The sequence below is a fragment of the Sinocyclocheilus rhinocerous genome, unplaced genomic scaffold, assembly GCF_001515625.1.
Source record: "Sinocyclocheilus rhinocerous isolate Xijiao unplaced genomic scaffold, SAMN03320098_v1.1 scaffold2300, whole genome shotgun sequence".
Taxonomy (NCBI): domain Eukaryota; kingdom Metazoa; phylum Chordata; class Actinopteri; order Cypriniformes; family Cyprinidae; genus Sinocyclocheilus; species Sinocyclocheilus rhinocerous.
The window spans coordinates 335,874-362,877 of NW_015629642.1; the positions used below are offsets into that span (position 1 = coordinate 335,874).

The 27,004-nt window shown below is 37.6% G+C and overlaps 3 protein-coding genes across 4 annotated transcripts in view; all 3 read right to left on the reverse strand.

Moving 5' to 3' along the window:
* Window positions 1-3,217, reverse strand: part of LOC107739407 (uncharacterized) — a 6,933-nt gene extending 3,716 nt beyond the window's left edge. Inside the window, exons 1-3 of the mRNA XM_016551509.1 lie at window positions 2,766-3,217; window positions 1,742-1,969; window positions 199-1,578 (exon numbers count right to left, since the gene is read on the reverse strand). Of these exons, the coding sequence (XP_016406995.1) occupies window positions 199-1,578; window positions 1,742-1,969; window positions 2,766-3,122 (1,965 nt within the window). The 5' untranslated portion in view covers window positions 3,123-3,217. The remainder of the gene's footprint in view (window positions 1-198; window positions 1,579-1,741; window positions 1,970-2,765) is intronic.
* Window positions 3,218-3,602: 385 nt separating this feature from the next.
* Window positions 3,603-10,946, reverse strand: LOC107739408 (uncharacterized). Its single transcript, XM_016551510.1, has 6 exons — window positions 10,599-10,946; window positions 8,571-9,082; window positions 7,904-8,284; window positions 5,202-5,372; window positions 4,882-5,106; window positions 3,603-4,760 (listed from the first exon to the last, which is right to left on the reverse strand). Exons 1-6 carry the CDS (start codon window positions 10,906-10,908, stop codon window positions 3,603-3,605), a joined length of 2,757 nt encoding a protein of 918 aa, XP_016406996.1. The 5' UTR covers window positions 10,909-10,946.
* Window positions 10,947-13,742: 2,796 nt separating this feature from the next.
* On the reverse strand, window positions 13,743-20,948 carry LOC107739396 (zinc finger protein 397-like). 2 transcript variants are annotated; one of them, XM_016551498.1, is made up of 3 exons: window positions 20,888-20,948; window positions 17,528-17,769; window positions 13,743-15,369 (listed from the first exon to the last, which is right to left on the reverse strand). In XM_016551498.1, exons 2-3 carry the CDS (start codon window positions 17,715-17,717, stop codon window positions 14,588-14,590), a joined length of 972 nt encoding a protein of 323 aa, XP_016406984.1. In that variant the 5' UTR covers window positions 17,718-17,769; window positions 20,888-20,948; the 3' UTR covers window positions 13,743-14,587. The 2 variants fall into 2 exon arrangements, with proteins under 2 accessions (XP_016406984.1, XP_016406983.1); XM_016551497.1 differs by lacking the exon at window positions 20,888-20,948 and having other exon boundaries at window positions 17,528-17,789.
* Window positions 20,949-27,004: the final 6,056 nt, after the last annotated feature.

Consider the following 27,004-nt stretch of genomic DNA (forward strand, 5'->3'; position numbering starts at 1 on the left):
GAGTCTTAACTTTTATAAAGAATATCTCTGTGGGTTTGAGACTTTAGTCTTTGCAACTTTAGGGATCTTATCTATGCACGAACAGCTTGTAACACTCCAAAGAGAAAGGAAAACTTGAAAATGCATCATATGACCCCTTTAAGATTAGATTTACTTTTGAGTCCGTATTGTACTTTTCGATCTGCTACTATTGCATACCTGGTTGTTCAGACCCAGTTTCTTATTTTTTCTCTCCCCGCCATTGACAATCTCCATGTCTAGCAGTTTCTTGTCAGCATGAACTTCCGACAGAGATTCTTGACCAGCAAATACCGTATCAGATGTTTGACATGATATTCTCTCCTTTGAACTCATGGGCCTGTCCTCTGTTTGTCTGATGGCAGTAAAGACCATCTGGTCTCTGAGTGGGTCGTTTGAGATACTCTGATCAAGTTGTGAGGCACCATCAATAGATTTGGTGGGTTCAGTTGCATCTGGAGCTGGAAAGTTGGAGTTGCTGGAGGGACTTTTGCCAGATTTGCTCCCCACATCTAATTGTTCATTTTGAATGCTAGGAACAGAGGCTGTTTTCTTTTTATCTAAACCTTTGGAGGGACTCAACACATCTTCATCAACATTGTCTTCAACATCTGAGAGGACAACACAAACTAATTTTGAGTCAATGTTCTTCTGAATGGTGCCAGAACTAGTTTCCTTGAACAAAGATTCTAAAACGCTACTCTGTGGCATGACTGTTAATTTCATAGCAGAAATGTTCTTACAATCACACTTCCAATCACACTTCGTTCTTCCACATTCAGACAGAGCATTTTCAGCAGCAGTTCTTGCATTTGACTGCTCTACTTCGTCATCTATTACTATAAGTGATACCTGGTTTCTGGCTGTTTTTTCTGAAACACCAGGAAAATTAGAGTTGCGGTCATCTTTTTGTTGACTCTCCGCATTTTTTCCCTCAGAGGATTCAAAGGCCAGTGGCCCCCCAATGTTGTCAAGCTCTACTTCCGAATCACGCTGTGGAGATCCAACCTCCACAAAGACTACTTCTGTCTCAGGATTACCAGTGAGGCATATTTCAGGCTTGTTCTGGATGCCATGACTAGAGAAGTCCAATGGCAATGTGCAAAGATTGGAATCCACAATTTTATCTTCCACAGCATCCACCATTTCATCATCAACCAATACTGAGTATGAGGTTTGTTTGTGATCAAAGCCACTACTTTTTTCAGAGCAACCTGATTTCAAGTCAGCTACCCGAGGCACTGAGCTCCAATACTTGTATTCAGTCATAATTGGTTGTAGAACAATCCTGGGCTGCAAATTGAAGTGGCTCATGATGTCACTGACCAGTTCGGGTTTGGTTCTTTGATTACTCTTGTAAGAGGTGGTAGACTGCTCAATAGCTCTCTGAGGTAAAAGGCCGGGGCTGCCAGTATAGTACTCTGGTACAGTGGTCTCAATACTGCTTGCTAGAGCTCCAGACACTGCATGGGTTGCACTGCTGCTCAGATGTGCAGATCTGTCCTTATTCACCGTCTCTTCATACTCAGACTCTTCAGACTCACTTTTGTCCCCTGAAGGCTGCATTGGGGGAAAGCGACAATCAACCATTCTTATGACTTAAACAACTGTCTTTAGGGATAACAAGACCTAGGATTAATTGCACAAACAATTCTTTTTTCCTGAGGATATGAAACTGGATGAAACTAATAGTCAAAATAATCAATCACATAGTCTTTCCTACCTCCTGATTATGGATTTTCGGGAGCTGGCCCCTTTTCAGGTCACCATAAAAATGTCTCTTGCGCTGCCGATAGGCGTAAGGTTTCTCACCACAATGAATCTGCATATGCATCAATAGCCGCATTTCCCAAGCAAAAACTTTGCCACAAAATGGGCAGGGTAGTGGCCCTTGACCTCTGTTTCTGCTTTTTTGTAATGACTCCTTTTTGGGGGATGCTTGAGGCGTCTGCTGAAGGGGAATGAAAATATTATTTGAATGCATATTTATGCATGAGATAATCTATAAAATGAGGACCTTTAACAAAAATGATTTTAAGATTAAGATTTTAGGTGTTAAATACAATAACTTGCAATGTATCATCAAGCTAAATTGATATAGTACAAGTTGGAACATAATAGTGCTTTCAGAAAGGCATTACTAGCCTTGCAGGTTCCTATATTAGAATTTACAATATCAATATACAAAAACACATTCTTCAACGAACAAAAGTAAACAAACATGCAATAAAGTTATATGATTTTTGTTTAAAAACTGTATTTATTATCTAATAAATTTGGTATCAGTTATTATAAAGTTATCCTTTACACTTCAACATGCAAAACAAACGGCACCCATTTTGTAGACTAACCCACGTCATGTGGTCATTTTTGCTATTATTCCAAGTTTTTTGTTTTCCAAGTTTATTGCCATTTCCTTGTTTTCTATGCCTCTCATTGGTTTCTGACTGGTTTGTCCTCGTATAAAGTGTTCGTTCATGATGGCCACGCATGTGAATCCTTAGCCAATTCTTACGGGCTTAGACATTACCACAAATTGTGCAGACACAGGAACCACGTTTTTCCTGAATTTTCTTAATGATAATAATAATTTTCTTAATTCTGGTTCCACTGATTTCTAAAGATTTTAAAGATCTTATCATTAAAACAAATCAAGCTTATCATGCTTATCTGTTTTCGTGATTTAAAACTATGAAATGTGAAGGTATATTCAGATCAATCTTTAGGTTTTTGTAAAGAACACATACCGCAGTATTTGGGTCGTGATTACTTGTTGACATCTTATCATCAAGCCTCTCTTTTTCCTCCGATCTCCTTTTTTCTTGTTCCTCAAGCTTCGTTTCCATTAGAGCTTGCTCTCTTCTCATTTTCTTTTCATCCTGCAACCTACGTCCGACATGTTTCCTTGAGTGTTTCTTTAGCCTCTTCTCCAGAACAAACTCTTTGCCACATGTTTTGCATGGAAACATCCTCTTCAGATTTTTAGTGCTTGATGTTCCACGGTCAGAGCCTGAGGTGTCCTTTGATTGCTCAGAAGTGCTCTCTGACTCGTCCGTGCTCGTTTTAGGAAGATCTGCACTTTGTTGTCCCTCATCTGTGCCCATTTTAAGAAGATCTGCACTTTGTTGTGCCTCATCTATGCTCGTTTTAAGAAGATCTGCACTTTGTTGTGCCTCATCTATGCTCGTTTTAGGAAGATCTGCACTTTGTTGTCCCTCTCCTTTACACTTCAACATGCAAAACAAACGGCACCCATTTTGTAGACTAACCCACGTCATGTGGTCATTTTTGCTATTATTCCAAGTTTTTTGTTTTCCAAGTGTATTGCAATTTCCTTGTTTTCTATGCCTCTCATTGGTTTCTGACTGGTTTGTCCTCGTATAAAGTGTTCGTTCATGATGGCCACGCATGTGAATCCTTAGCCAATTCTTACGGGCTTAGACATTACCACAAATTGTGCAGACACAGGAACCACGTTTTTCCTGAATTTTCTTAATGATAATAATAATTTTCTTAATTCTGGTTCCACTGATTTCTAAAGATTTTAAAGATCTTATCATTAAAACAAATCAAGCTTATCATGCTTATCTGTTTTCGTGATTTAAAACTATGAAATGTGAAGGTATATTCAGATCAATCTTTAGGTTTTTGTAAAGAACACATACCGCAGTATTTGGGTCGTGATTACTTGTTGACATCTTATCATCAAGCCTCTCTTTTTCCTCCGATCTCCTTTTTTCTTGTTCCTCAAGCTTCGTTTCCATTAGAGCTTGCTCTCTTCTCATTTTCTTTTCATCCTGCAACCTACGTCCGACATGTTTCCTTGAGTGCTTCTTTAGCCTCTTCTCCAGAACAAACTCTTTGCCACATGTTTTGCATGGAAACATCCTCTTCAGATTTTTAGTGCTTGATGTTCCACGGTCAGAGCCTGAGGTGTCCTTTGATTGCTCAGAAGTGCTCTCTGACTCGTCCGTGCTCGTTTTAGGAAGATCTGCACTTTGTTGTCCCTCATCTGTGCCCATTTTAAGAAGATCTGCACTTTGTTGTGCCTCATCTATGCTCGTTTTAAGAAGATCTGCACTTTGTTGTGCCTCATCTATGCTCGTTTTAGGAAGATCTGCACTTTGTCCCTCATCTGTGCCCATTTTAAGAAGATCTGCACTTTGTTGTGCCTCATCTATGCTCGTTTTAGGAAGATCTGCACTTTGTCCCTCATCTGTGCCCATTTTAAGAAGATCTGCACTTTGTTGTGCCTCATCTATGCTCGTTTTAGGAAGATCTGCACTTTGTCCCTCATCTGTGCCCATTTTAAGAAGATCTGCACTTTGTTGTCCCTCGTCTGTGCCCATTTTAAGAAGATCTGCACTTTGTTGTCCCTCATCTGTGCCCATTTTAAGAAGATCTGCACTTTGTTGTCCCTCGTCTGTGCCCATTTTAAGAAGATCTGCACTTTGTCCCTCGTCTGTGCCCATTTTAAGAAAATCTGCACTTTGTTGTCCCTCATCTGTACCCGTTTTCAAAAGATCTTCACTTTGTTCAGCCTCATCTGTGCTCATTATAGGAAGATCTGCACTTTGTTCAGCCTCATTATTTGTGATTGTGGGCACATCAACAACCAGGATGAACTCATCACTTGTTTGACGAGGTTTAGCCTTGACATTTCTTAATTCTTTAGTTTTCCGGTTCTTCAGTCTTGGCTTCTTAGAGACTTCCCGCGTCTTAGTTGTGCACTTACGAAATCGCTTATCGATCAATAAAAAAGGAATATGGATTATTATACATAAATAAAAGTTCAAAAATGATCAGTGTCTCAGCAAGTATACATTAACATCTGCATATTCAATTACAAATCTGAAAACTAACCTTGGTGAAAGGCTGTTGTGATCTTGTACGGCCACTGCCAAACACGTTAAAGTAATCACTCGTGTTCTTTACTTCCTGGTGTTGAGTGCGAATGTGCGGCCCCAGCCATCCTTCACGAGTAAACACTTTATCACAATGCGGGCAGGCATATGTTTTCTTTAGCTCCTTCAAATTCTGTACTTCTGTAGTTTTAGGCACTGCCACCATTGTTTCTTCTTTAGTCAGCTATGAGGAACACAAATATCCAAACGTAATAAGAAGCACATTAATGGAAATAATCATACATCCAGATCACATTTATGCATTGTGTGAGCAGGTACCTCAGTCTTGATTGGCCGAGTTTTGCGTAATAAAGCCCTTTTGGACTTATGGGACTTCATGTGGACACGCAACCGACTTGCATAAAAGAAGACTTTGTCACAGTCTGGACAATGGAGCTCACGTTTGTCAGCAACTTTGGCCTCCTTCTCCACATCATTTTTTCTTTGCCTCTGAAAGAAATGCAAGTCCATTTGACAATGAGAAAAGCATGGAAAGACATATGCAATGAGCTCCAAATGTATTACACCCTGGATATGAAAGTGAATGAATAATGTCTGTATTTTTTAACAGAAGTCATTCCAGGTAAACAGCATATTTAAATACTTACTCTAACAGTGAACTTGAAAGTTGAAAAATTCATTGCACTGGTTTACTGTAGGACAATGAGTGGCATTTCAAATCTACAGTACATTTCCCAAGATGTCATGGCATTACAAACATTTTAAATATATTACTATATTGAAGTAAACCACCCGCAGAAAAGACTAAAATTCATGAATTCATTTCAAACTAATTTTATTAAAACAACTGCATTATAATTGCATTATATATATACACAAATGTTTTCCATAAAAAAAAATCCAAAAGGTTGTGATTTTCTCATTTGTATATACAGATATAAACATTGTGTCCAAATTGTTTACATATTTACGAAGTTCCATTGGATGGTTCTTCTGGTATCATAACCTTCTTTATTTCACCTTCTCCCTCTACAATGCTTTCTTCTGGCTCAAAATGCTCTAATTTAAGCGGAGTTGTGTCCAAAGTGTTGATCAGCATATTGACTGGTCGGCTGTACCTTTTTGCCTCTAAATAGGCATGTCGATGGTTTATTCTAAGATGAGACCATAAATTAGAGGTGTTCTTCTGAGAAGCCTTGCTGGACCCCTGGCTAACTCTGGCTGAACATGCATGGCAAAAGACGTCACCATATGCATCTTTTGAAAAGTAGTCCCAAACTTTGCTAAAACAGCGGTTTGAAACAAATGCCACCTGTGAAGCAAGAAGAAAAACATATGCATAAGCTTTGTGTTTTTTTCTTTAGTGATACTTATTTGCATTAAAGATACTATAAAACACTATAAAACACTGAATGCATTCAGATAATTGTAGGTATGGCTTTGACTTAAATGCAGTGGTGAAAGCAGACCTACAAAATGAACTTCAACTAATCAAACAGTTAATGATAGCTGACTTAATGCGAACAACAAGAACGTAACAGTCAAACAATCCAACATTTTCTTCTCCTCACTGGTGATACTGGTCTTGTAATTATTTAAATGCAGGGTTTTCAACCATGGGTCCCAGAAAACATTTAAACAACTATTGTCTAACAAATGACCTTTTAAGAATTGCATAATGTAATAATGTTACATGATATAAAAAAAATAAGTTACTGTAACATGTTATCATAAAAATCTAGCTTTTTTATACTAGAGGTACTTGGGTTGGCTGGGGATCTCTGGGTCCATAAAGGTTGAAAAACCCTCATTTAAAATCGCATGGATTGGTCCATTAAAAACAAACACCAGCTAAATAAACTGCCATATATGTTCCATTTGTCAAATCTACTGCTCAATCTACAAATCTACCTGGTAATTTCTATAGACTGCAAACACAGGATAGCCTGTACTGACAATTCCTTTTCAGTTAAATAATAATAAAGAAAAAGAAAATCCCTCAGCCGTAGACTACTAGCAATTAAGTAGTAGCAGTTGATAAAATGTTATGATTATAGTACATTATCTTTGTTCTTCAATTCAGCTTTACGTAAACGTTTGATCTACTCAACTAGCTAGTTACATAAAACACATTATCTGACAAAAAATGATCACAGATTACCTAGCTATAGCTGATATTTCCAGAGTTTTATTATGCTCAAATGCTTCAGTCACCTATTTTTTTTTTTTTTACTGGTGGTGCAACCCCACAACAAATAACATCTCAGGCGACATAGTAGATGCAGAAGTTTGTTTGATTGAACAGTATGTGTTCCAAGCCACATATCAACTCTTGTTTTCATAACTGTCATTTCTGGCCTCAGACTCACCGTTGAAACAGCATCCGCTTCAGTAGTTGCTTTCTTGTTCTCTTCGTAGATTGGCTGTAGCTGTATGAGTGTGTTTAGTTCATCCTAAGATACATGCTTACTATCTTAGGATTCACTGAACTACTATGGAGAGGTCATTATTCATGCACTTTGGTGGCAAGACCAATGAATCGGCCAGTATTTGCGTATTTTGAGATTACAACCATCAGCCAATAGCCATACAGTGTTTATCTATTTTCTTTTATTTGTTTTAGTGTATTTTGAGTAAATGTGTTTTCATTTAATTTCAGAAAGTTTATGTACAGTCGCTATAATTGAATATCAGCCACCCTACTTTCTAGATATCAGCATCAGCAGTTGAAAAACCCATAATGGTCAACCACTACTTCAAAATGTGCATCTTGCAATATCTTTTTTTTGCTTGTGAGTTTTACTTTGACTCTTATTGCATCAAATAACATTATGTGTTGAAGCATATCACACCAAATATTCAGAATAGTGGTTTATTTATATAGCTTTTTCAATGACTGTTTCATCTGCTCCCCCTACTATCTGTTTACATCCTTAAGAGGGATTATGTGTGAAGGAAAGAAAATCTCGATGTATGCATATCTACACACACTACTTATGACACTAGAGAATGTGCAGTACCTTGGGTAACTTCCTCTTCACATCCACTATCTCCCGAGTTCCTGACTGTGCTTGGGTGGGTAGGTTGGTAAGAGCTGTGACCGTGTGGGTCTTCATGTGCATGGCTAACTGACAGGGCCGAGCGAACATCCGATGAGGGCAATGAGGGCACTGACACGGTGTTGGTTCTGTCACAATCTGGTTTACAACTCTTTTTTTGTTGCGCCGATTCCGCACAGGGGTGGTAATTCTCTTTTCTGGTTCTTTATCACTGCTGGTGTGGTCACTCTCAGGCTCTTCTTCTTGGCCTGGTGCAGTAGTTTCTAGTTGTTCAGATGATGCACTACTCCTGTTCGTCTGCTCAGAGCCATCTGACAGATCATCCACAATTTCTCTTGATAGCTGCATGTGAGAGAATAACACAAGCATTTATAATATTATTTGTTAAAAACATTCTCATTTTACATTTATAAAAGTTCATTATTAGTTTAATCTATCATTTTAATACTTAAAACAACAAATTTCAAATTGAATCAGTATAATAAATGTGAAAAAATTAAGTGTGGGGTTTGATTTTTAATACCAGAATGCTTCTGAATAACATTCACCACAATAAGATGTGTATTAAAAAGTAAAAATGGGTCAATTTTAATGTCTTATTGACTTTAATAACCGTGCTGATGTTTACCTGAGAGAGCCTGTGCAGTTTCCTCTTTTTCTTATTATCACCATAGAAGCACGCCTTGCGCCGGCGGTATGCATAAGGCCTCTCGGTGGAATGAATCCGCATATGAATGATCAGCCTCTGTTCCCTTCCAAAGACTTTACCACAGTCTGGACAGGCAAAGGACATCCTCTGCCTTCTGTTCCGTCCTCTCCAGCGCCGGACCCTGGTGGGACCTGAAGTTGGATCGAAGTCCAGAGGGGCCATGTAACTTTGGGCAGAGTCCCAGGTCATACTGTCTGTCAGGCCATAGGCAATACCAGCACCTGTCCCGGCATTGTCAGATCCCTGATCAATGCTTTGAGGTAATGTGGTGACGCTGCTTTCAGGTCTAATGCACAGTGGGAGATCAGTCGTCTCTGTTTTGATTTCAAGAGCTTCTAATTCCTGTCCAAATCCATAGTTGACAGCACACTCATCTTGCCGGGATGGATTGGCCTCGTCCATTGTGGAAAGCGTAACAGGTTCTGATGGGCCTGAGAATTTCAAGAAACCAAAGTGTGACAATTTGATAAAGTGTGTTTTGTGTGATTTCTGTTTCCAACCTATGAATCCAAGTAGCTGTAGGCAGGGCCGTGCACAGGGGGGTGGCCCGGTGGCTAGAGCCACTGCCCCTCTGCCCTCACTGGCTGAGGTGCCCCTCTCAAACCCCACTGAACGTGATTGGCCCCCCTGGTGCCCTCCCAGCACCACTGGGCTAGAGTAATGTCAATCTGACAATGCCTAATTGCCATTGTCAATCACTGCCCATTGCCGCCTGTAAATTTGATAATGCTAAACAGCACTGGATCAGAGTGCTTTGGCAATGTAAAGCCAATAAATCTACTGGAATCTGAATCTGTCAATCGCTGACAGCGATGTGGAGTTTAGGAATATTAACCTGGTCGCACTGAGTCAATATTTATTCTGATTACTTTCATGTGACTGATCAAGTAATTATATGTAGCCTAGCTAGTATGAGTAACAAAATGCATTCCCTGTGTCCAGATTTGACCGCAATAATGATGCAAAAACTGACACTTCAAATCAACCTTTAAATGTCAACTTTTACAAAAAGTAGTCTTTAATAGTCTAAATACTGTATATATCCTCTAAATACTGTATATATCCAAATACATAATCTAATGCAAGTAAGTAATTATGTTTGAAAACAATGTTCCCAGCAACTAGGGAATACACGGCCCTGTTTATAGGGCTATACAGAAATGTAGGGGTTACTCCATAGTAGGGCTGCACGATAAATCGCATGCGATATTTAACGCTCATCTTGTCAGTAAAGCCGGTTCTGTAATCAGCGGTAAATCTCCATCACGTGCGGGCTTTCACATTGAGCAGCATTAACTACACAGAGCCGTTGTTCACTGAGGAGCTGCGCAAAACCACGTTCATATTCGCGGTGAATAATTTAGAATAAATATTTAGTACAGAAACATCCCATTAAAATACAAAATGTTAAAGACAAAAATATGATTGAATATACATACATATACGACTGAGCAATAACTGCCCCACCCCCAGTGATTTCGGCACCTGCCCCTCAAAATGTTTGTGCAGGGCCCTGGCAGTAAGTAACATGTGCTGATTTAAACCAAAAGGAAATGGAAGTTAATGGCCTTCTGTCTCGTATAGTGCGCTTATGCGACTGTAAATGTTTCTTCCTGTGGACTCTAGAGGGGGCATGTTTTGGAGCGAAAACATCAAGTGGACAATTGACAGATCAATGTTTACTTCAGCCTATTGCAGTTGCAAGTATAGTTCTTATAACAAACATTTATAACTTCCGTTATAAGGAAGAGCAAAGTCTGAATGCACGCGGATGATCTCACCAAAACAAGGTCCACGACCGTGCATAGGATATAGAACACAAAACTATGCAACAACCAAATAAATGTTTAAAAAAAAACTCACTTCAAGTCTATTATCAAGTCGTGCTATCTGTCCTGCACAGTATTTTCCATTAAAAACTACATTAAACTCGATCTGATGTGCTACCTGGCCAGTCCGCTCGATTTGCCCCCTCCATCCACCGTAGCCTCCGTCTCAGAACCTCGTTTTCTTTCCGTGCCCGGATCGTCTCTTCTTCATACTCCAGCACCGTATCGCCGACCATCTCCATGATCTGCTCCACCGCCGCCATCAGACGCTCGTTCAGCGCGCGATGCAGCAGCTGCAGTTTGGTCATTTTGTATGTTTTTTGTCTCTGCAATTCAGCAGCAAAGACAAACCTCTGAAAGAGATAGCTATCCCCGTTGCATGAACAGTTTGCCTTTCTCCTCCAAATTTGGAAAGCAGCTGGTAACATCTGACTGCCACCTACCGCACAGGAGAAGTACTACCGTTCAGCTGCAGAGCTTCTTCTTCGAGGTTTAACGGCGGCTTGCATCCAAGAGCGTTGCATTACCGCCACCTTCTGGATTATTCTCCTGCAATGTTATTCCATTTTATTTCCTCCAGCTTGTTTATTTTAACCTGAATTGTTCTACCTTTCAAGGAATCCTTAACCCAATTAAAAATTCTTCCTCTAATTCCCATTCTATGCTAATCATCACCCCCTCTCCCCATAGCATGTCATATGCTTTTTCAACATCAAAAAATACTGCTACTACCGTCTCTTTATTTATTTGAGCTTTTCTTATTTCATCTTCCAAACATAATACTGCATCCATAGTACCCCTTCCTCTCCTAAATCCACTTTGGCATTCATTCACCATACCTTGTTTTTCCATAATATATATTAATCTCCCATTTACCATTCTTTCCATTAGCTTACAGATATGAGAAGTCAGGGCAATGGGTCTATAATTCGTTGGCTTACTAGAATCTTTCCCCGGTTTTCTTATTGGAACAATAACTGCTTCCGTCCAGCTCTTTGGCACTCTTCCTTCTTCCCACACTTTATTGTATAGCATCAATAACTTATTCTTCCCCTCCTCACTTAACTTCTTCAACATGCTATAACATACTTCATCTTTCCTTGGTGCAGTCTTCCCAGTTTTTGCCAATGCTCTGTTTAATTCTCCCATATTAAATGGTACATTTTGTTCACCTTCATCATTTCCCATCACCCTCAGTGCCTCCAAATTTTCAGATCTAGTTTCCTCTCTGCCTCTCCTCCCTTCTTCAGATAAATTATTTGAACTGTGCACATTAACAAATGTATTTACTAGCATTTCAGCCTTTTCCTTATTTGTCACTGCGATCTCGTTTCCATTACACAATACCGGGTAATTCCAATCTCTCCTCTCCCCACCCATCTTTTTAATCATTGTCCACACTTCTCCTATCTGAGTTGTGTTCCCAATTGAGCTGCAGTAGTTCCTCCAATACATTCTTTTTGCTTGTCTTACTGTTTTCCTTACTACTGCTTGCGCAAACTTATACTGAATCATATGCATGAAATTATGCGTTCTTTTCATTACTTTAAATGCTTTATTTCGGCTTCTGACTGCTTTTTTACATTCATCATCCCACCATGGCACTTCTTTTCTCTTTATATTACCTTGGCTTTTTGGAATAGACTCTAATGCTGCTGTTATTATACCCTGTCTTACTTTATTTTCCAGAATTTCTATATCACAATTATATTCAGTCTGATTCAGATATTTGTCACTTTCCCTCTGGAATTTCCCCCAATCAGCCTTCTCAAATACCCATCTTCCCCCTCTTCCTTCAGTAATTTCAGATACATTTATGTTGATTTTACACAATACTGGATAGTGATCACTTCCTACCGTTCCTTCTTTATACACACTCCAACTACATATTGCTGCCATACTATTGGACACCAGTGTAAGATCAAGTACAGACTCCCTTCCATTATTAACCTCTATCCTTGTTTTAGTCCCATCATTTAAACATACCAAGTTTTTCTCCTCTAATAGCTCTTCTATCACTTGCCCATTAATATCCACTTTTTCACCTCCCCACAATGTATTATGCGCATTGAAGTCCCCACACCATACAATATACCGGACCTATACAGGCCGTCGGCCGATGCCCGCCACACCACTCCCCAATCAACTCACCACCAACTCTCACTTCGTATTCCAGTCAGTCTTATGTCCACATGACTTTCTATTCAAATCGCCAGATCAAAGAGTCAGCTGCAGAGCGAAAGCCATGATGCAAACTATAGGTGGGAGGAGAGCAAACTTGGTCGAAAGGAAGTCCAAACAAAATGGTAGGAAAAGTAGTTGTTCTTTTATGTACAAGAATAAACAGGGTTTTCAAGTATTTAAGTAATGAGAACAATTTAATTTAAACAAGTCGCTTTTGGGAGGCGATAAGGTACAACAACAGTACTCTTCTAGAGAGGTTTTTTAACATTACGCATTACGCATTTTTCTTTTACATATCACAAAAAAACTTTAGTGTTTTGTTTTAAAGTAGTTTAGATAACTGAGTTAGCTGCAGCTGTGCAAAACTCCACAGATTACCTTTACAATTAATAATATATATTCTTTACAAATATGCACAGCTCCTGCTAAAATGAGTAAGGTATAGAATTGAAAGTCTTGCGGGGATCCATCATCACAGGACCCAAGATAACGTTTCCGGTTGTCACTCCTAATGACGGCCCTACAAAAATGTGCCATCATGATAACCACCAAAAATAATGTAGTAACTGGAATTATCTTTACTAATTTAAAACGGTGGTAACTTAGTATTATTTATTTAGAGCCATTTTAAAAAATATATTCTGACAGCTTCTTACGCTGTTTGAAAAACATTAATTTAATACAGGTTTACACTAGTAACAATTACTCTAGATTATGGTTAATTGTTTTACATGAAATTTACATTAGTGGACCATTTGCATAAATTAGTTTTAAAAAGATAGAATCCCACTAAACCTGGGAGAAATCTGGGGTCTACTACACAGGGACAGAAAAACAAGACCATTAAAGTGTGAAAGATGAATTGAATAAACTACCAATAGAATAACAATATAAAAACATCACTTGCAAAGAAAGAATGCTAAATGCACTATTGGTGACAGATAAATAGCTAGAAGATTATAGAATGTTTATGACACGACAATTATGGCATAATTATCATACTGTTAGTAACAGAATCAATATAAATGCATTTAACACAGTGGTAGTTACTGGTGATTCAGTGCTTTTGGGTAAACAATATCTATTAAATAACAAGGTTGTAAAATATTTTTAATATAAGGCAAAACTGAGCATCCCTAGGTATGCATACGTACACACACATACAGTAACTTCACAATGGCCACAAAAACATTTTCCTCTGATACATACATTTACTGATGTCAAATTAAATTGAATCTAGTTTATTCAGGTGTTTGTTGTTACATACGACAAAGTTCCTCATTTTACAGTCATAAGATACATATTCTCAACTTACATGATTTTCTTCAATTTTGCAGTTTAAGTAAATCTTGCCATTCAGTCTACCACATTGATTCATATCCTAATATACTGCTTTTAGATTTTCTCTGTAATTCCTACAGTCACCAAACACCTGGAATTTTCAAATTGTCATGTGTAGTCCTGGAAATATACTGGAATTAATAAAATAAGTAATGAAAGTCATTCCTTCCTATAGTGAATATACATTTTTTATAGTTACACACTGCCTAAAAATATTTCATTGGCTAGATACTGCTCTCTGTGGAGTATTTATTATATTAAAACATCAATCTGGAAGTATGGTAAGTCACGTTACTCAGTATGGAACACAAAGTGGTCTTCCTCAAAGGGGCAAACGTTCATTCTCATAATGTTTTTTGGCTTACTGGGGACATTTGTCCACACATACTGCCTGAAAAAGTCATAGAAATGTTGGTCAAACAGTATATCGGCCTTCTGTATTTTCTGTAACATGGAAGCTTATAATATACGTGATAAAACAATAAATATCCCATTATATGTAATGACAATCGAGTTTCAGCTCTCTATCACAATAACAGGTTTTTTCTTGAGGTGTGCCTGCAGCGATCTGGCAACAACTGGTCACTCGGCGGGCAGCTGTTGATCTTCTAGTGCGTGCGACGCTGGTTCTTCATTGAAACTCCGGCACGTGCGCTCATGTCTCCTCATGTTCCCGCTCTGGCTGAAGGTCTTTGAGCACCAATTGCAGCGGTAAGGCCGTTCTCCGGTGTGTGTGCGCATATGCATCCTAAGGTAGTCAAACTTAGAGAAATTTCTGCCACACCAGTGACAGATGAAGGATCTTTCATGCAATTTCTTGTGCAGTTGCAGCTTTGCCAAGTCCTTTAACAGTCTTCCACATTTGTTACACTTATATGGCCCTACATGATCGTGATCTTTTGTAAATGCTCTTCTAGGTTTGGTGTATCGTGAGCGATGGTGCTCCTTTCGCTGTGGTCTCCTCGACATGGTTGAAGTGTCACTGGCTGTTCTCATCTGGTCTTGACATTGACCGGCATGGGCAGGGGTGGTAGTAACCGAAGATGTTATTGTGATGATGGTGTCCTCGGGCTCAATCTTGACCCTTGGTGTTGCCGCAGTGGGCACATTCCTGTTCCACATCTCATCCGTACTCGAGCTGTCGAACTGAGGGAAGAGTCGTTGTTCACCTGCAGTCGAGACATCTTTTTGATACACTAGCTCTCTATCCTCTGCCTCCGTCTTCAGTTCACTAGGTGAATCTTCACTCTGGGCACCGCCCTCCATTTGCTGATCTTCTGGGTCTTCTGATTCAGCTGGGGACCCATATCCACATGCTGGTAACTCTGTGGGTGAGACTTCATCAGGAGGGACATAGTGGACTCCTGTATGGTGAAAGCATGAAAACGGCATTCACTTACTTACTTACAATTATTAATAGCCGTATTGGTCATTTTATTCATAGAATGCATACAAATGCAATTATGACAGTTTTAACCACATAAGGATGTACAGTGTGACCTTTTAGTGCGTGCAACAAATTATTTGTAATGGCTGAATGTTTACTCATTGAAACCTGTTTGACATAGACTTTTGGTGTCATAGAGTTAAAGGGTTAGTTCACCCAAAAATGAAAATTAGGCTGTGTTTTACTCACCCCCGAGGCATCCTAGGTGTATATGATTTTCTTCTTTCAGACGAATCCAGTCGGAGTTATATTAAAAATTGTCTTTGATCTTTCAAGCTCTATCATTGCAGTCAGCGGGTGTTGCATTGCTTCAGTCCAAAAGAAGTTAAATAAAAAGTGCCCATCCATTAAAAAAAAAGTGTCTCACACGGCTCCGGGGGGGTGAACAAAGGCCTCCTGTAGCGAATCGATCCGTTTTTGTAAGAAAAATATCCATATTCAAAACGTAATAATCACTTGAATCTAGCTTGCGCTCACTGTTGTAAACGGAAGCAGTTCCGGGGAAATTACGTATGAGGTCAGCTTTGCGCATGCGCTGCTCAGAAGTGACGCACGCGGAGAGATCGAAACAAAACAACGGTCACTAATTAGAAGTACAAAACAAGGATTTGTAAAGAAGAATGTCGGAGGATTTCGATATAAGCCAAGAGGAGACTGGTTTTCCTTTGCTAAAGTAAGTAAACGTTGCTTCCTTTGACCCTGTTAACAAACGTTGGTTTTCACGAGACTCACCAACGCATGTGCAGCGCCGACCTCATATGTCATCCGCCCGGAACTGCTTCCGTGTACAACACATTAAAGTGATTATTACGTTTTGAATATGGATATTTTTCTTACAAAAACGCATCGATTCTGCACTATTGAGACATTACATTTCACATTACATGCATTACTCACAGCAGCCATTTAGTCAACGCATTGTTCCTTTCATCAAGATCACAATCACTTCTGCATCATATTTTCATTATTTGCATGAAAAAAATAATGCTCAATTGTTCCCAGTTTCTATGAACACTTATCCATTAATTTCACTAAAATTATTACTATGATATGAAATCGAACGGAATCGAGTTTAGTAGACTCAAACTGCATTTGGTTATTATAGATAAAAATTCCCTTGATTAGGTCAGACAGTGTGGAAGTCAAAGTGAAGAAAAGAGGTGTGGCCTAAAGTTTGGGATCTGTAAGTTTTTTAAAAATGTTTTTCAAATCTGTCTCTTACATTCACTAAGGCCTTTATTTATTTATTATAATTATTATTACCGTTATTTGATCAAAATACAGTAAAAACAGTAATGTTGTGAAGCATTATTACTATTTAAAATAAGTGTTCTATATTTTAAAATGTAATTTATTCCTGTGATGACTCCAGTCTTCAGTGTCACATGATCTTTCAGAAATCATTCTAATACACTGATTTGGTGCTCAAGTATGGTAGGGTTGCTTAATATTTTTGTAGAAACCATGCTGAATTTTTTTTTTTTTCCAAGATTCTTTGGATGAAATAAGTTGAAAAGAACAGCATTTATTTGAAATAGAAATCTTTTGTAACATTATAAATGTCTTTACTGTCATTTTTGTTCAGTTAATGCAACCTTCCTGAATAAAAGAATGATTAAAAAAAAACTAAAAATACAAAATCTTTATTACGGATTACTTTAGTCCTAAATATAAGGTTCTAAAGGACTGCAAAAGTCCTAAATTTTTATTTGCATTAATAAAGCCACCTTTCCTATCTTTGCTTCTCTTGTGGCCCTGCAGCTGTAGCCACTGTCCTCTCTTCTCCATCTTTCTCTCTCTTTGTTAATGAAAAGTGTTATTATCTTTTAACAATGACTTGAATATCCATTCGACAAGCTTTGTTAAAATTATTACATTGTATGATTGTAATTGCTGGATACGACGGAAAAGGACAAGACCAGTCATGTGAGACAGAAACTTAGTGGGAAAATGCCATCTACGCTTCTGTGACATTCAGTTCTATTATTAAATTGGAGTTTGCAGAAAATGCAACCAACCTTCAACTGACCCAAATACACAAAACAGTCTTTGTGTGTGTTTAAGTGTGGATTTACCGTTTAAATGTGCCTGATTCCTGCTCAGCACATCCTTGAGCTGTTGTTTCAGTCTCGCGTTTTCTGATCGTGTTTGGGCTGCTTCCTTTTGATAGTCCTTCACCGTTGCTTCCACCTCCACCCAAATATCACGAATGACAATTGACATTCGCTTCATCAGGTTGGAATGTAACTTATCTAGTCTTGACATTTTACCCAAGTATAAAACAAAAACAAATCCGATGGAACGCGAATAAAAGCAACTCACTACTTCTTCTTCTTCTTCTTCTGTTTATTGGCGGTTGGCAGACTAGCTTATTAGTGCATTACCGCCACCATCTGAACTGGAGTGTGGAGCATCGATGCATGTATATGTATCATATATGTATGTATATCATACTAAATAATAATAATAATAGTCATAAATAAACAAATAAATAAACATAATTATATTCTTATATAATTTCCTGTACCTTTAAGATATTTCAACAAAGCAAATCTAATATTCTTATTCCTTTTTAGCTTACTTAATATATCTTCTAGCATCATGCTTCCACCTTCTTCTATTACTTTAGCTTCTAGCATTTGTCGTTCGTTGTTATATGCTCTACAATGCAACAGTACATGCTCTACAGTTTCACAAATCCCACAATGCATGCATAATCCATTCGGATGTTTCTTAATTCTATTTAAATTTCCATTCAATGCAGTATGTCCTATTTTAATTCTTATTATTACTGATTCTTCTCGTCTTCTTAATCCCATGTCGTTGTTACGTATTCCTACTTCCCTTTGAATTCTATATAGATGTCGTCCAGTCTTCTCTTTCTCCCAAAGTTTCTGCCATGCATTTATAAGAGCTTTCCTAATTATTATTTTTGCTTCTGCCTTACTAATTTTTATGTCAATTCCTATCTGATTCAAGTTCAAAGAATTCTTAGCATGCTTATCTGCCTTCTCATTTCCTTCAACTCCAACATGTGCTGGAACCCAAATAAATGAAATAAAAATGCCCTGATTTTTCATTCTATATATATACTGCAGTATTTCAAGTATGACATCTTGTCTGCAGTTAGACTGGCCTGATTGGATGCTCTTTAACGCAGCCAATGAATCTGAACATATTACTGCTTTTTTAATTCTATTTTCCTCTACCCACTGGAGAGCCATAACAATAGCTACCAACTCTGCTGTAAATACAGATAAAAAATCTGGGGTTCTTTTCTTAATAACTATTTCATAATGCGGAATAGCTACTGCTATTCCTGTTTTCACCCTTACAAAAATATCCTGCAGGAATTCCTGAAGGAATGCTGCTTTCTGTGCAGGGATCATGCAGGATGTCTGTACTGCATCTACTTTTTTTAGTAGAGATTTACTCGCAACCCATAAATCATACTACCATAATCTATTGCTGATCGGATGATAGCCATATATATATTCCTAAGAGAACTTCTACTGGCACCCCAATCACTACCTGCTAGACATCGCATAACATTCAGCGCCTTTTTGCACTTAGTCAGCAGTTTTTCTACATGTGTATTAAAAGTCAATCTTGAGTCCAACCACACTCCAAGAAATTTTACCACTGACACCTGTTCCAGAAGCTGTCCATATAATGATAAATTAATATTAATATTTCTCTTTTTTGTAAAACAAATGATTTGTGTTTTGGCTACTGATGGCCTCTTTTCCCATCATCCGCATATAACGATCTACCCATATCTTGCTGTAAATCATTGAATATATCATTTATATCATTTTTGAATAGAAGAGGGCTACACACACTCCCTTGAGGAGTTCCATTTTCAACTGCATAAACAGTAGAACAAGATGTTCCCACTCTAACCTGAATTTTCCTCTCAAATAAAAAATCCAACACCCAGTTATAAATTCTTCCTCTAATTCCCATATTCTTGAGTTTTATAAGTAGCCCTTCTTTCCATAACATGTCATAAGCTTTTTCCACATCAATAAAAACTGCAATTACGACTTCTTTATTTATCTGTGCCTTTCTTATTTCTGATTCTAAACATAATATTGAATCCATTGTCGTTCTACCTTTCCGGAAGCCACTTTGATGAGGAGTAAAAAGACCTCTGTTTTCTATTACATATGTAAGCCTATTTGTAATCATTCTCTCCATAATTTTGCACATGTTTGATGTTAGTGCTATTGGTCTATAATTTGTTGCTTCTGACCTATCTTTGCCAGGCTTTCCTACAGGGATAACTATTGAATGTTTCCATGCTGAAGGAAGTTTGCCCTCTGCCCATATTTTGTTGTATAACTTCAGTAATTTAAAAAGTGCTACATCTGATAATTTTCCTATCATACTATAACATATCTCGTCCTGCCCAGGAGAAGTTTCTTTTACTTTAGCAATTGCTTTTTTTAATTCATAAAGTGAAAAATCTGCATCTAGCGGGTTTCCACGTGCTTCACACTTATTCAAAATATCAGGATTTTCTCTCCTAACTCTCTCTCTACACTCCTTAGCCTCTTCAGTCAAATTACTACTACAATTTACTTTTGCAAATACTTTAGCTAGCATCTCTGCCTTCTCTTTATTTGAAACTGCAATTTCATTTCCATTCTTTAATACTGGCATGTTAAAATTCTTGCAAATACCTCCCATCCTTCTAATCATACTCCAAATATCTGAAATCTGTATATCCCATCCAATATTATTACAGTAATTTCTCCAATAGTTTCTTTTAGCTGTTTTAATAGTTTTCCTTACTATAGCTTGTGCTTTCTTATACTTTATAAGGTCAGAGTATAAATAAGATGATTTAACTTTCTTAAATGCTTTATTCCTTTGTTGTATAACTTCTTCACACTTTTTATTCCACCATGGAACTGACTTCCTTTTCCTAACTGTTGTTTTCTTTCCTATTATCTCTGTCGCTGTTTTATGTATAATATTACTTATTTTTTCATTATATTCTTCTATTCCATCTTCCTGGTCTTCCATTTCAATAATTCTATTACTACAAATATAACTGAATACTTCCCATCCTGCATTCTTTAATTTCCATCTTTCTAGGTTTCCTTGTTCTGCCTTTTGTATTCTAACACCAATTCTGCTTTTTACTGGATAATGATCACTCCCTACTGTTGTTTCCTTCAAAACTTTCCATGTACATATCTTTGCCATATTTTCTGATACCAATGTAAGATCTAGTACTGACTCCTGGCCATTTACAATGTTCACCCTTGTTCCTACTATAACATATCTCGTCCTGCCCAGGAGAAGTTTCTTTTACTTTTACTTTTAATTGCTCTTTTTAATTCATAAAGTGAAAAATCTGCATCTAGCGGGTTTCCACGTGCTTCACACTTATTCAAAATATCAGGATTTTCTCTCCTAACTAGCAACTCACTTCACTTGCTTATTCTCCTCTTGTTTTAATGGCTATTTGCAGACTCTAGATGTAGATTACTGCCACCTACTGTACTGTATGAGAATCCTAGATATCAAATATATAAAAAATGTTTGCAATACCAGGCTAATCTTTTTTTTTTCTTTTACTGAAAATCTTTGAGTGAAGATTATTAATGTAGTTATTCACTTTATTGTTTTGAGATATTCGTAGGTTCAGTAGCTGACTGGACATCATGAGGTCGTGAGACACGTAAATCAATACACCGTTACCTAGCAACAACATTAAACCATCCTAGATATGGTTAGCTAACCATGTTCAATTTCCACAGTTGACTGACATTTCTAGGTGAGTTTATGTCTATAAAGTTAGATTTGAGCCAATATATCTTTAATGCTCATTTTATAGGCTTTGTCATTATACTAGTTCTGAATCCATATCTAACTATGTAGGCTACATTTTCACAGTACTTTTGCACTCCCTCGCGCTTATTTGTGCTGTTTTCATTTATGTTTAAAACTAGACAATACCTATGAGCAAGTAACGATATTTGGAGAAATTATTTTAGTAGCTTTTCACGTTGTACGCTCGAGACTCAAATCACTCACGTCTAAGCCAATAATTAAGCTAATAATTCGGTCAAGCATTATCCGCAATCTCAGTCGAAAACTGAATTTACAACAATCATTAAAATTAAATAATAAAGCTTTAATGGATGTATTTATGTAAATGTTTGTATTCCTTTTACATATTGCTCAAAGAGAAGAGTAAATATACTATCAAATTTTGGCTAAAGTAATGTTTTGAAGACAACCATAGGGAGGCGCTGTTTTTTGATATCATGTTTAACAGCAACCAATGCAATTCTAATCAAGTTTATGAAATTGCTCTAAGTATGCATATTTAATTTTGGGTTTAATGTTTTGGGGCTTTCAAGGTTGCAAAACATAATTAAGAATTTGGATTCAATTATGTCTGAGCAGTTTACACTCAAAACTTTCATGAGCCTGGAAAATTCCTTAAAGTTAAACCTTTGATAAATACATTAGTTCAAGTCCCATTACAGGCAACGTTCATCTGTCTCAGAGGAACTGAGCTTTACATCTATTAAATGGCTTAGCTTTTAATCATAAGATGGTTGACTGTACTGCATCTTTCCATCTCAGGTCTTAATTAAGTTCTGAGCACAGTTGCCCTTATCTAAAACATGTCTAACGCTGTCAGCCAGTGAAAGAGTCATGTAGTCTGGCACATGGTGGCAGACAGAAGTCTTTGTCCTTTTTGTATTAATTCCAGAGGTCCATCACATTCAGTAACAGAAACAGTTTAACAAAGACAGAAGTGGCAAATAACGAAGATTAAATCACAGGTTTAAAAAAATCAAATTTTCATTCAATTTAATTTTACAGTTACACTTCTGACCTTGGCAAAACAGTCTGGTGCATCATCTGAGATCAATTTTATGTTAAATAATACATCAGTCAAACTCAAAGAGACCTGTCCAATAATGAACATGCATCAGAAGGTTTAATGTGAGCTTTGGTGTCTGTGTATTACTCCCACCATTGAGTTCTCAACTGCTATTACCATCACAGTCAAACAAGAGCCTCCTAGAGCTTGCCAAGCAGACAGAGATACAACCTCTCCCGCTTAGATCAGATTTAGCAATCATGTTATTTGATTACACTGTGTAATTAAATCCCACAAGGTTAAGTGTGCACTCGTCGTCTCCGCTACTTTTGTTCTGTTTACTTAGTGACATTTAAAAGGGTCATATGATGCAATTTCAAATTTTCCTTTCTCTTTGGAGTGTTACAAGCTGTTCGTGCATAGATAAGATCTGTAAAGTTGCAAAGACTAAAGTCTCAAATCCAAAGAGATATTCTTTATAAAAGTTAAGAGTCAGCCACGCCTACCTAAAACGGCTCGTTCTAACACGCCCCCACATGTCTACGTCACTGTGTGGGAAGATTTGCATAACACCGCCCAAATGTTCACGCAAAGAAAGAAGGCGTAACTTTTATTCTTACTGTAGTATTGTTTTGTGCATGCCGCCATGTCGTGGAGACGCTGTGTGTTTCATTGTGAAAGTGAAACTACTTTGTTTAGTCTTCCAAAAGAGGATGATATCTGCTTCGTCATGCCTGGAACTGATCCGTGCTGGTTGCTGAGAAAATACCACAACTTTGCGCCTTTAGCAACATCACATGACCACTTTAACCTTTCTTCCAGTTTCTCTCAAATCTGTTCAGAGTATGTATAAGGACATATTTGGAAGTTAGGAACTGTATTTAGAAACTGTGTAAATGTAATTTTCAGCATCATTACTCCAGTCTTCAGTGTCCCATGATCCTTCAGAAATCATTCTAATATGCTGATTTAGTGCTCAAAAAAACATTTCTGATTATTAGTAATTTTGAAAACAGTTGTGCTGTTTAATATTTTTGAAATATAAATATTTTGTACCATTATAAATGTCTTTAATATCACTTTTGATCAATTTACTGTATCCTTGCTGAATAAAAGTATTGTTTTTTCCCCAAAACAAATCTTAATGACCCCAAACATTTAAATTGTATATTTCAGGCAATATAAAACATATTAGACAAGATGTGAACAGAATAATAAAAACACCTGTTGTACAAGCCTGCATGTAATATGTGAATAAGACCTACGTATACAAACAGGCAACAAATTAAATAAAGTTACCCTATTGCTGCTACTTCATCCATCCAACTTTCCCAATGTGTGTAGGATGATTTTGTGTTATTTGTCTTTATCTCCCTTGAACCGCCTTATGATACTTATCAAAGACTATAGAATACCCAAGACGTGTCACTCGTACAGTTTTGAATGGGCATAAATGCAACGCTCAATATGGCTGCTCTATCGAAGGAAGCTTTGCCTTCTGAGTAAAAGAGCCAATCGATAATCGGTAGCTGCATCCCAAATGACGCACTATACACTATGCACTTTTACACTATGTACTTATGTACTATGTACTCAACCATGAATTATATAAGGTTATTTTGTCATTCATAATCAGAGTCTGTTAGCCCCACCCCCTCCGCTACGTAATTAAAGCTGCGACAGTTGAGTGTATGAAGTGTCCAATGCTGTGTCCGAAATCGCATACTTCCCTACTATATAGTATTTGAAAAACAGTTGCCTTGTCCAAATACCCACACTTGCGGTCTTTGCACTTGACCACTTGACTACTTATATGACGTATTTCCTGTATTTGGCCCAAGTGTTCAAGTGAGTATGAAGACCACAAGTGTGTGTAGAACTTTTCATTACCTGATGGGACACACTTATAGTGTTGTAAAAATGCAAGTGCTTACATAGCTTTATTTTATTTTTAATTTTAAATACCTTGCAACTTCTAAATGTCTGTTCAGTAGTCCCTATAACATGATTCATTTTAATTTGTGGTGCTTCTAATTAAGTGATAAAAAGCAGTTGCAAATGTTGTACAAAATAAATATCACCACTACTCATCTTTGCACCAATAAAATGTAAAAACACTGTTTTTCTACCAAATTATATGTAATATCTAATTATTATATTAATATTTAACTTGCATTGGAAAGGTTTCCGTGACCTCTCGCGAGATCTCGGCAAAAAGTCTCACGATTTATTTCCAGAACATGATGCATGATGGGATACACTAAGCCTCAAATACCGCTCCAGATTTAGGGTGCTTCTCAATATCCCTCCTCGTTTCCTTGTTCCTCCATCCTATGACCCGGAAACTGATCGAGCTCAGCCATCTTGAAGGACATCTCAATACATAATCACATGAAATCAGATATTTAAAAAAAACATTTTAGAAGAGAACCGCAGCATCACAGGGGTCTGAACCAATGAGCATTAAGCTGTGTCGTCAGTCAGCCGTTTCCCATCATGCTTTTGATCAGCGCAGTCGGTGGAGAGCAACAGTGAGGGGCTACTGATTTTCACTGTCTCCATTTTAAAGCCTTAATTTTAAACCAGTCTGTCTCTGCAGCTCCCATTAACATGACTCGCTCACACTTTCTCTTGTCTCCACTCCTCCAGTGTCTTTTAATAATGCATGCTGCTATAAATTTCAAATGAGATTTTTAAACACACCAAGTAGTCTGAGCGCATGCTCTCGTTTTCCCTATGCTGCTGAAACCCGGTCCCTCACTGTCCTCCTCACCTACCAACCGTTGCCCTGGAAACTGTAACATCCTGGAGACATGTGTGCGGTATTGAGGGAGCAAGGAAACAGAGGAGTTGGAAAGAGTGCGTCCTGTAAGGAACCAATAAACAATATATAAGGGCTTTTCACACTTGAAATAGCTAACCCTATAAAGGTGATAATTAAACGGTGAATGAACACACCATTTGACATTTTCCCCTAAAACATAGGCTTTTTTATTAAAATAAATAAATAAAAATAAAATGGTGAAGGAAATTCTAGGTCTCATTCTAGTTGGGAAGTAATAATTTTGAATTATTAGCAAATTATATTTTAAAATTTGCACGCCTTCAGACATTTCGTGCCTCATCACATTCTGTTAGGAATTACATGAATCACGTAAATTATACCATATTTTTCATTAAAAATGTCGAAATTTGAGAAAAAAGTTGAGTAGTTTGCATCACTGGATATTACTGTAGGTTGTTTAACATTTCTATTGTAAAACAGTTGTCAAATATTACATGTTTTGCTACTTTCATCTTACCACGCTCTCTTTCAACGTTCAAGTTTCGCACTGGAATTCAAGTTCTGGGAACAGTAAACCCTGCCTACTTTGACTTGTTTGGCCATCTCAATCATTTTGACACTGACAAGCTGTTAGACAGCTGAGGCAAACCAGCCCCAAAAATGTAACTTTTAAAGTTAAAAAATACCTTTTTGTGTAATGAAGTACAGCAGAACAGTGCAATAATTTCAAATACTGGGGGAGACAGTTTGGCCATTTATAATTATTGGGGGGAGACTTGTCCCCCTTAATGTCTATGGTGGTTTACGGCCCTGTAACATTCGAACACAGCATAATTTCACACTGTATAAGTTGACAGCACAATGTGGGGATAACACGCAAAAGCAGTGCTAAGCCTGCTCTGGAGCAGGGTTTCATAACCCCAGTTAAAAAGCGGTGCTAACCCCACTTCTAAATTACAAATGTGAACTGTACCTCTACCTGGGTTAAAAGCGGGAATGACCACGGGTTAAATTGGGCTGGGGCCGTCCGGGGCTGATACGCTGGTAACGCTGGTAACTCATCAGTGCACTTTCCTCATACATTTTCAACAATATAGGCTATATTTCACACTTTTCTCATTCTTACTTAAAGATGCGGGTGTTTTTATATGAATGCGTCTCTGAAGTGAACCGACTGTCTTCAGAACAGTTTCGATGGCATTTTCATTTCATCGGATAAAGTAGCATTTATTAGCACAGCACTGCTTAGTGTGCAGACGTTTAAATTAATATAATAATTTATACTTCTGACTCATCCCTTTTCTTACAAAATATTTTAAAGGCTGAAGTGTGAAGTTTATTATTTTATAATTTATTTTTTGTGAAAACCTGTATCTCAAATATAAATCATGTTTTTACTGTCATTTTATATACCATAGGCATCAACCTACCCTGTTCATAACTTTTATTTTTAAATTAATTTTTGCAGGTCTTAAACAGTCTTAAATTTGATTTTAAAAGTCCTGCAGACCGATGTAGCTTTGCACACTGCCAGCATCTAGAATGATTTTTATCAGCATTTTAGTGTTCATAGCAGAGAACTCGCTCAAAGATTTTGTAGTCTTTGCATTCACATGTACACCCCTCGAAAGCCTGCATTCACATGTACCCCCCCCCACACACACACACACAACGAATCCCAATTTAACCCCTGGGAATGACGATAACCCAGGGTTAAAAATGTAAAAAGCTCTTATTTGAGATATGACTGCCACACAGAGCCTCAAATGTGTTTTTAATGGCAGAGAACGAACACACAGGTGTGGCATAATGAGAGACAGTTTATTCACTGGACTCACTGATGCATAATCAGTGTCGGTACAGAGCAGAAGGATTAATACTGCAAGATCTATCAAACGCTTCGGTTCAGATACTGTG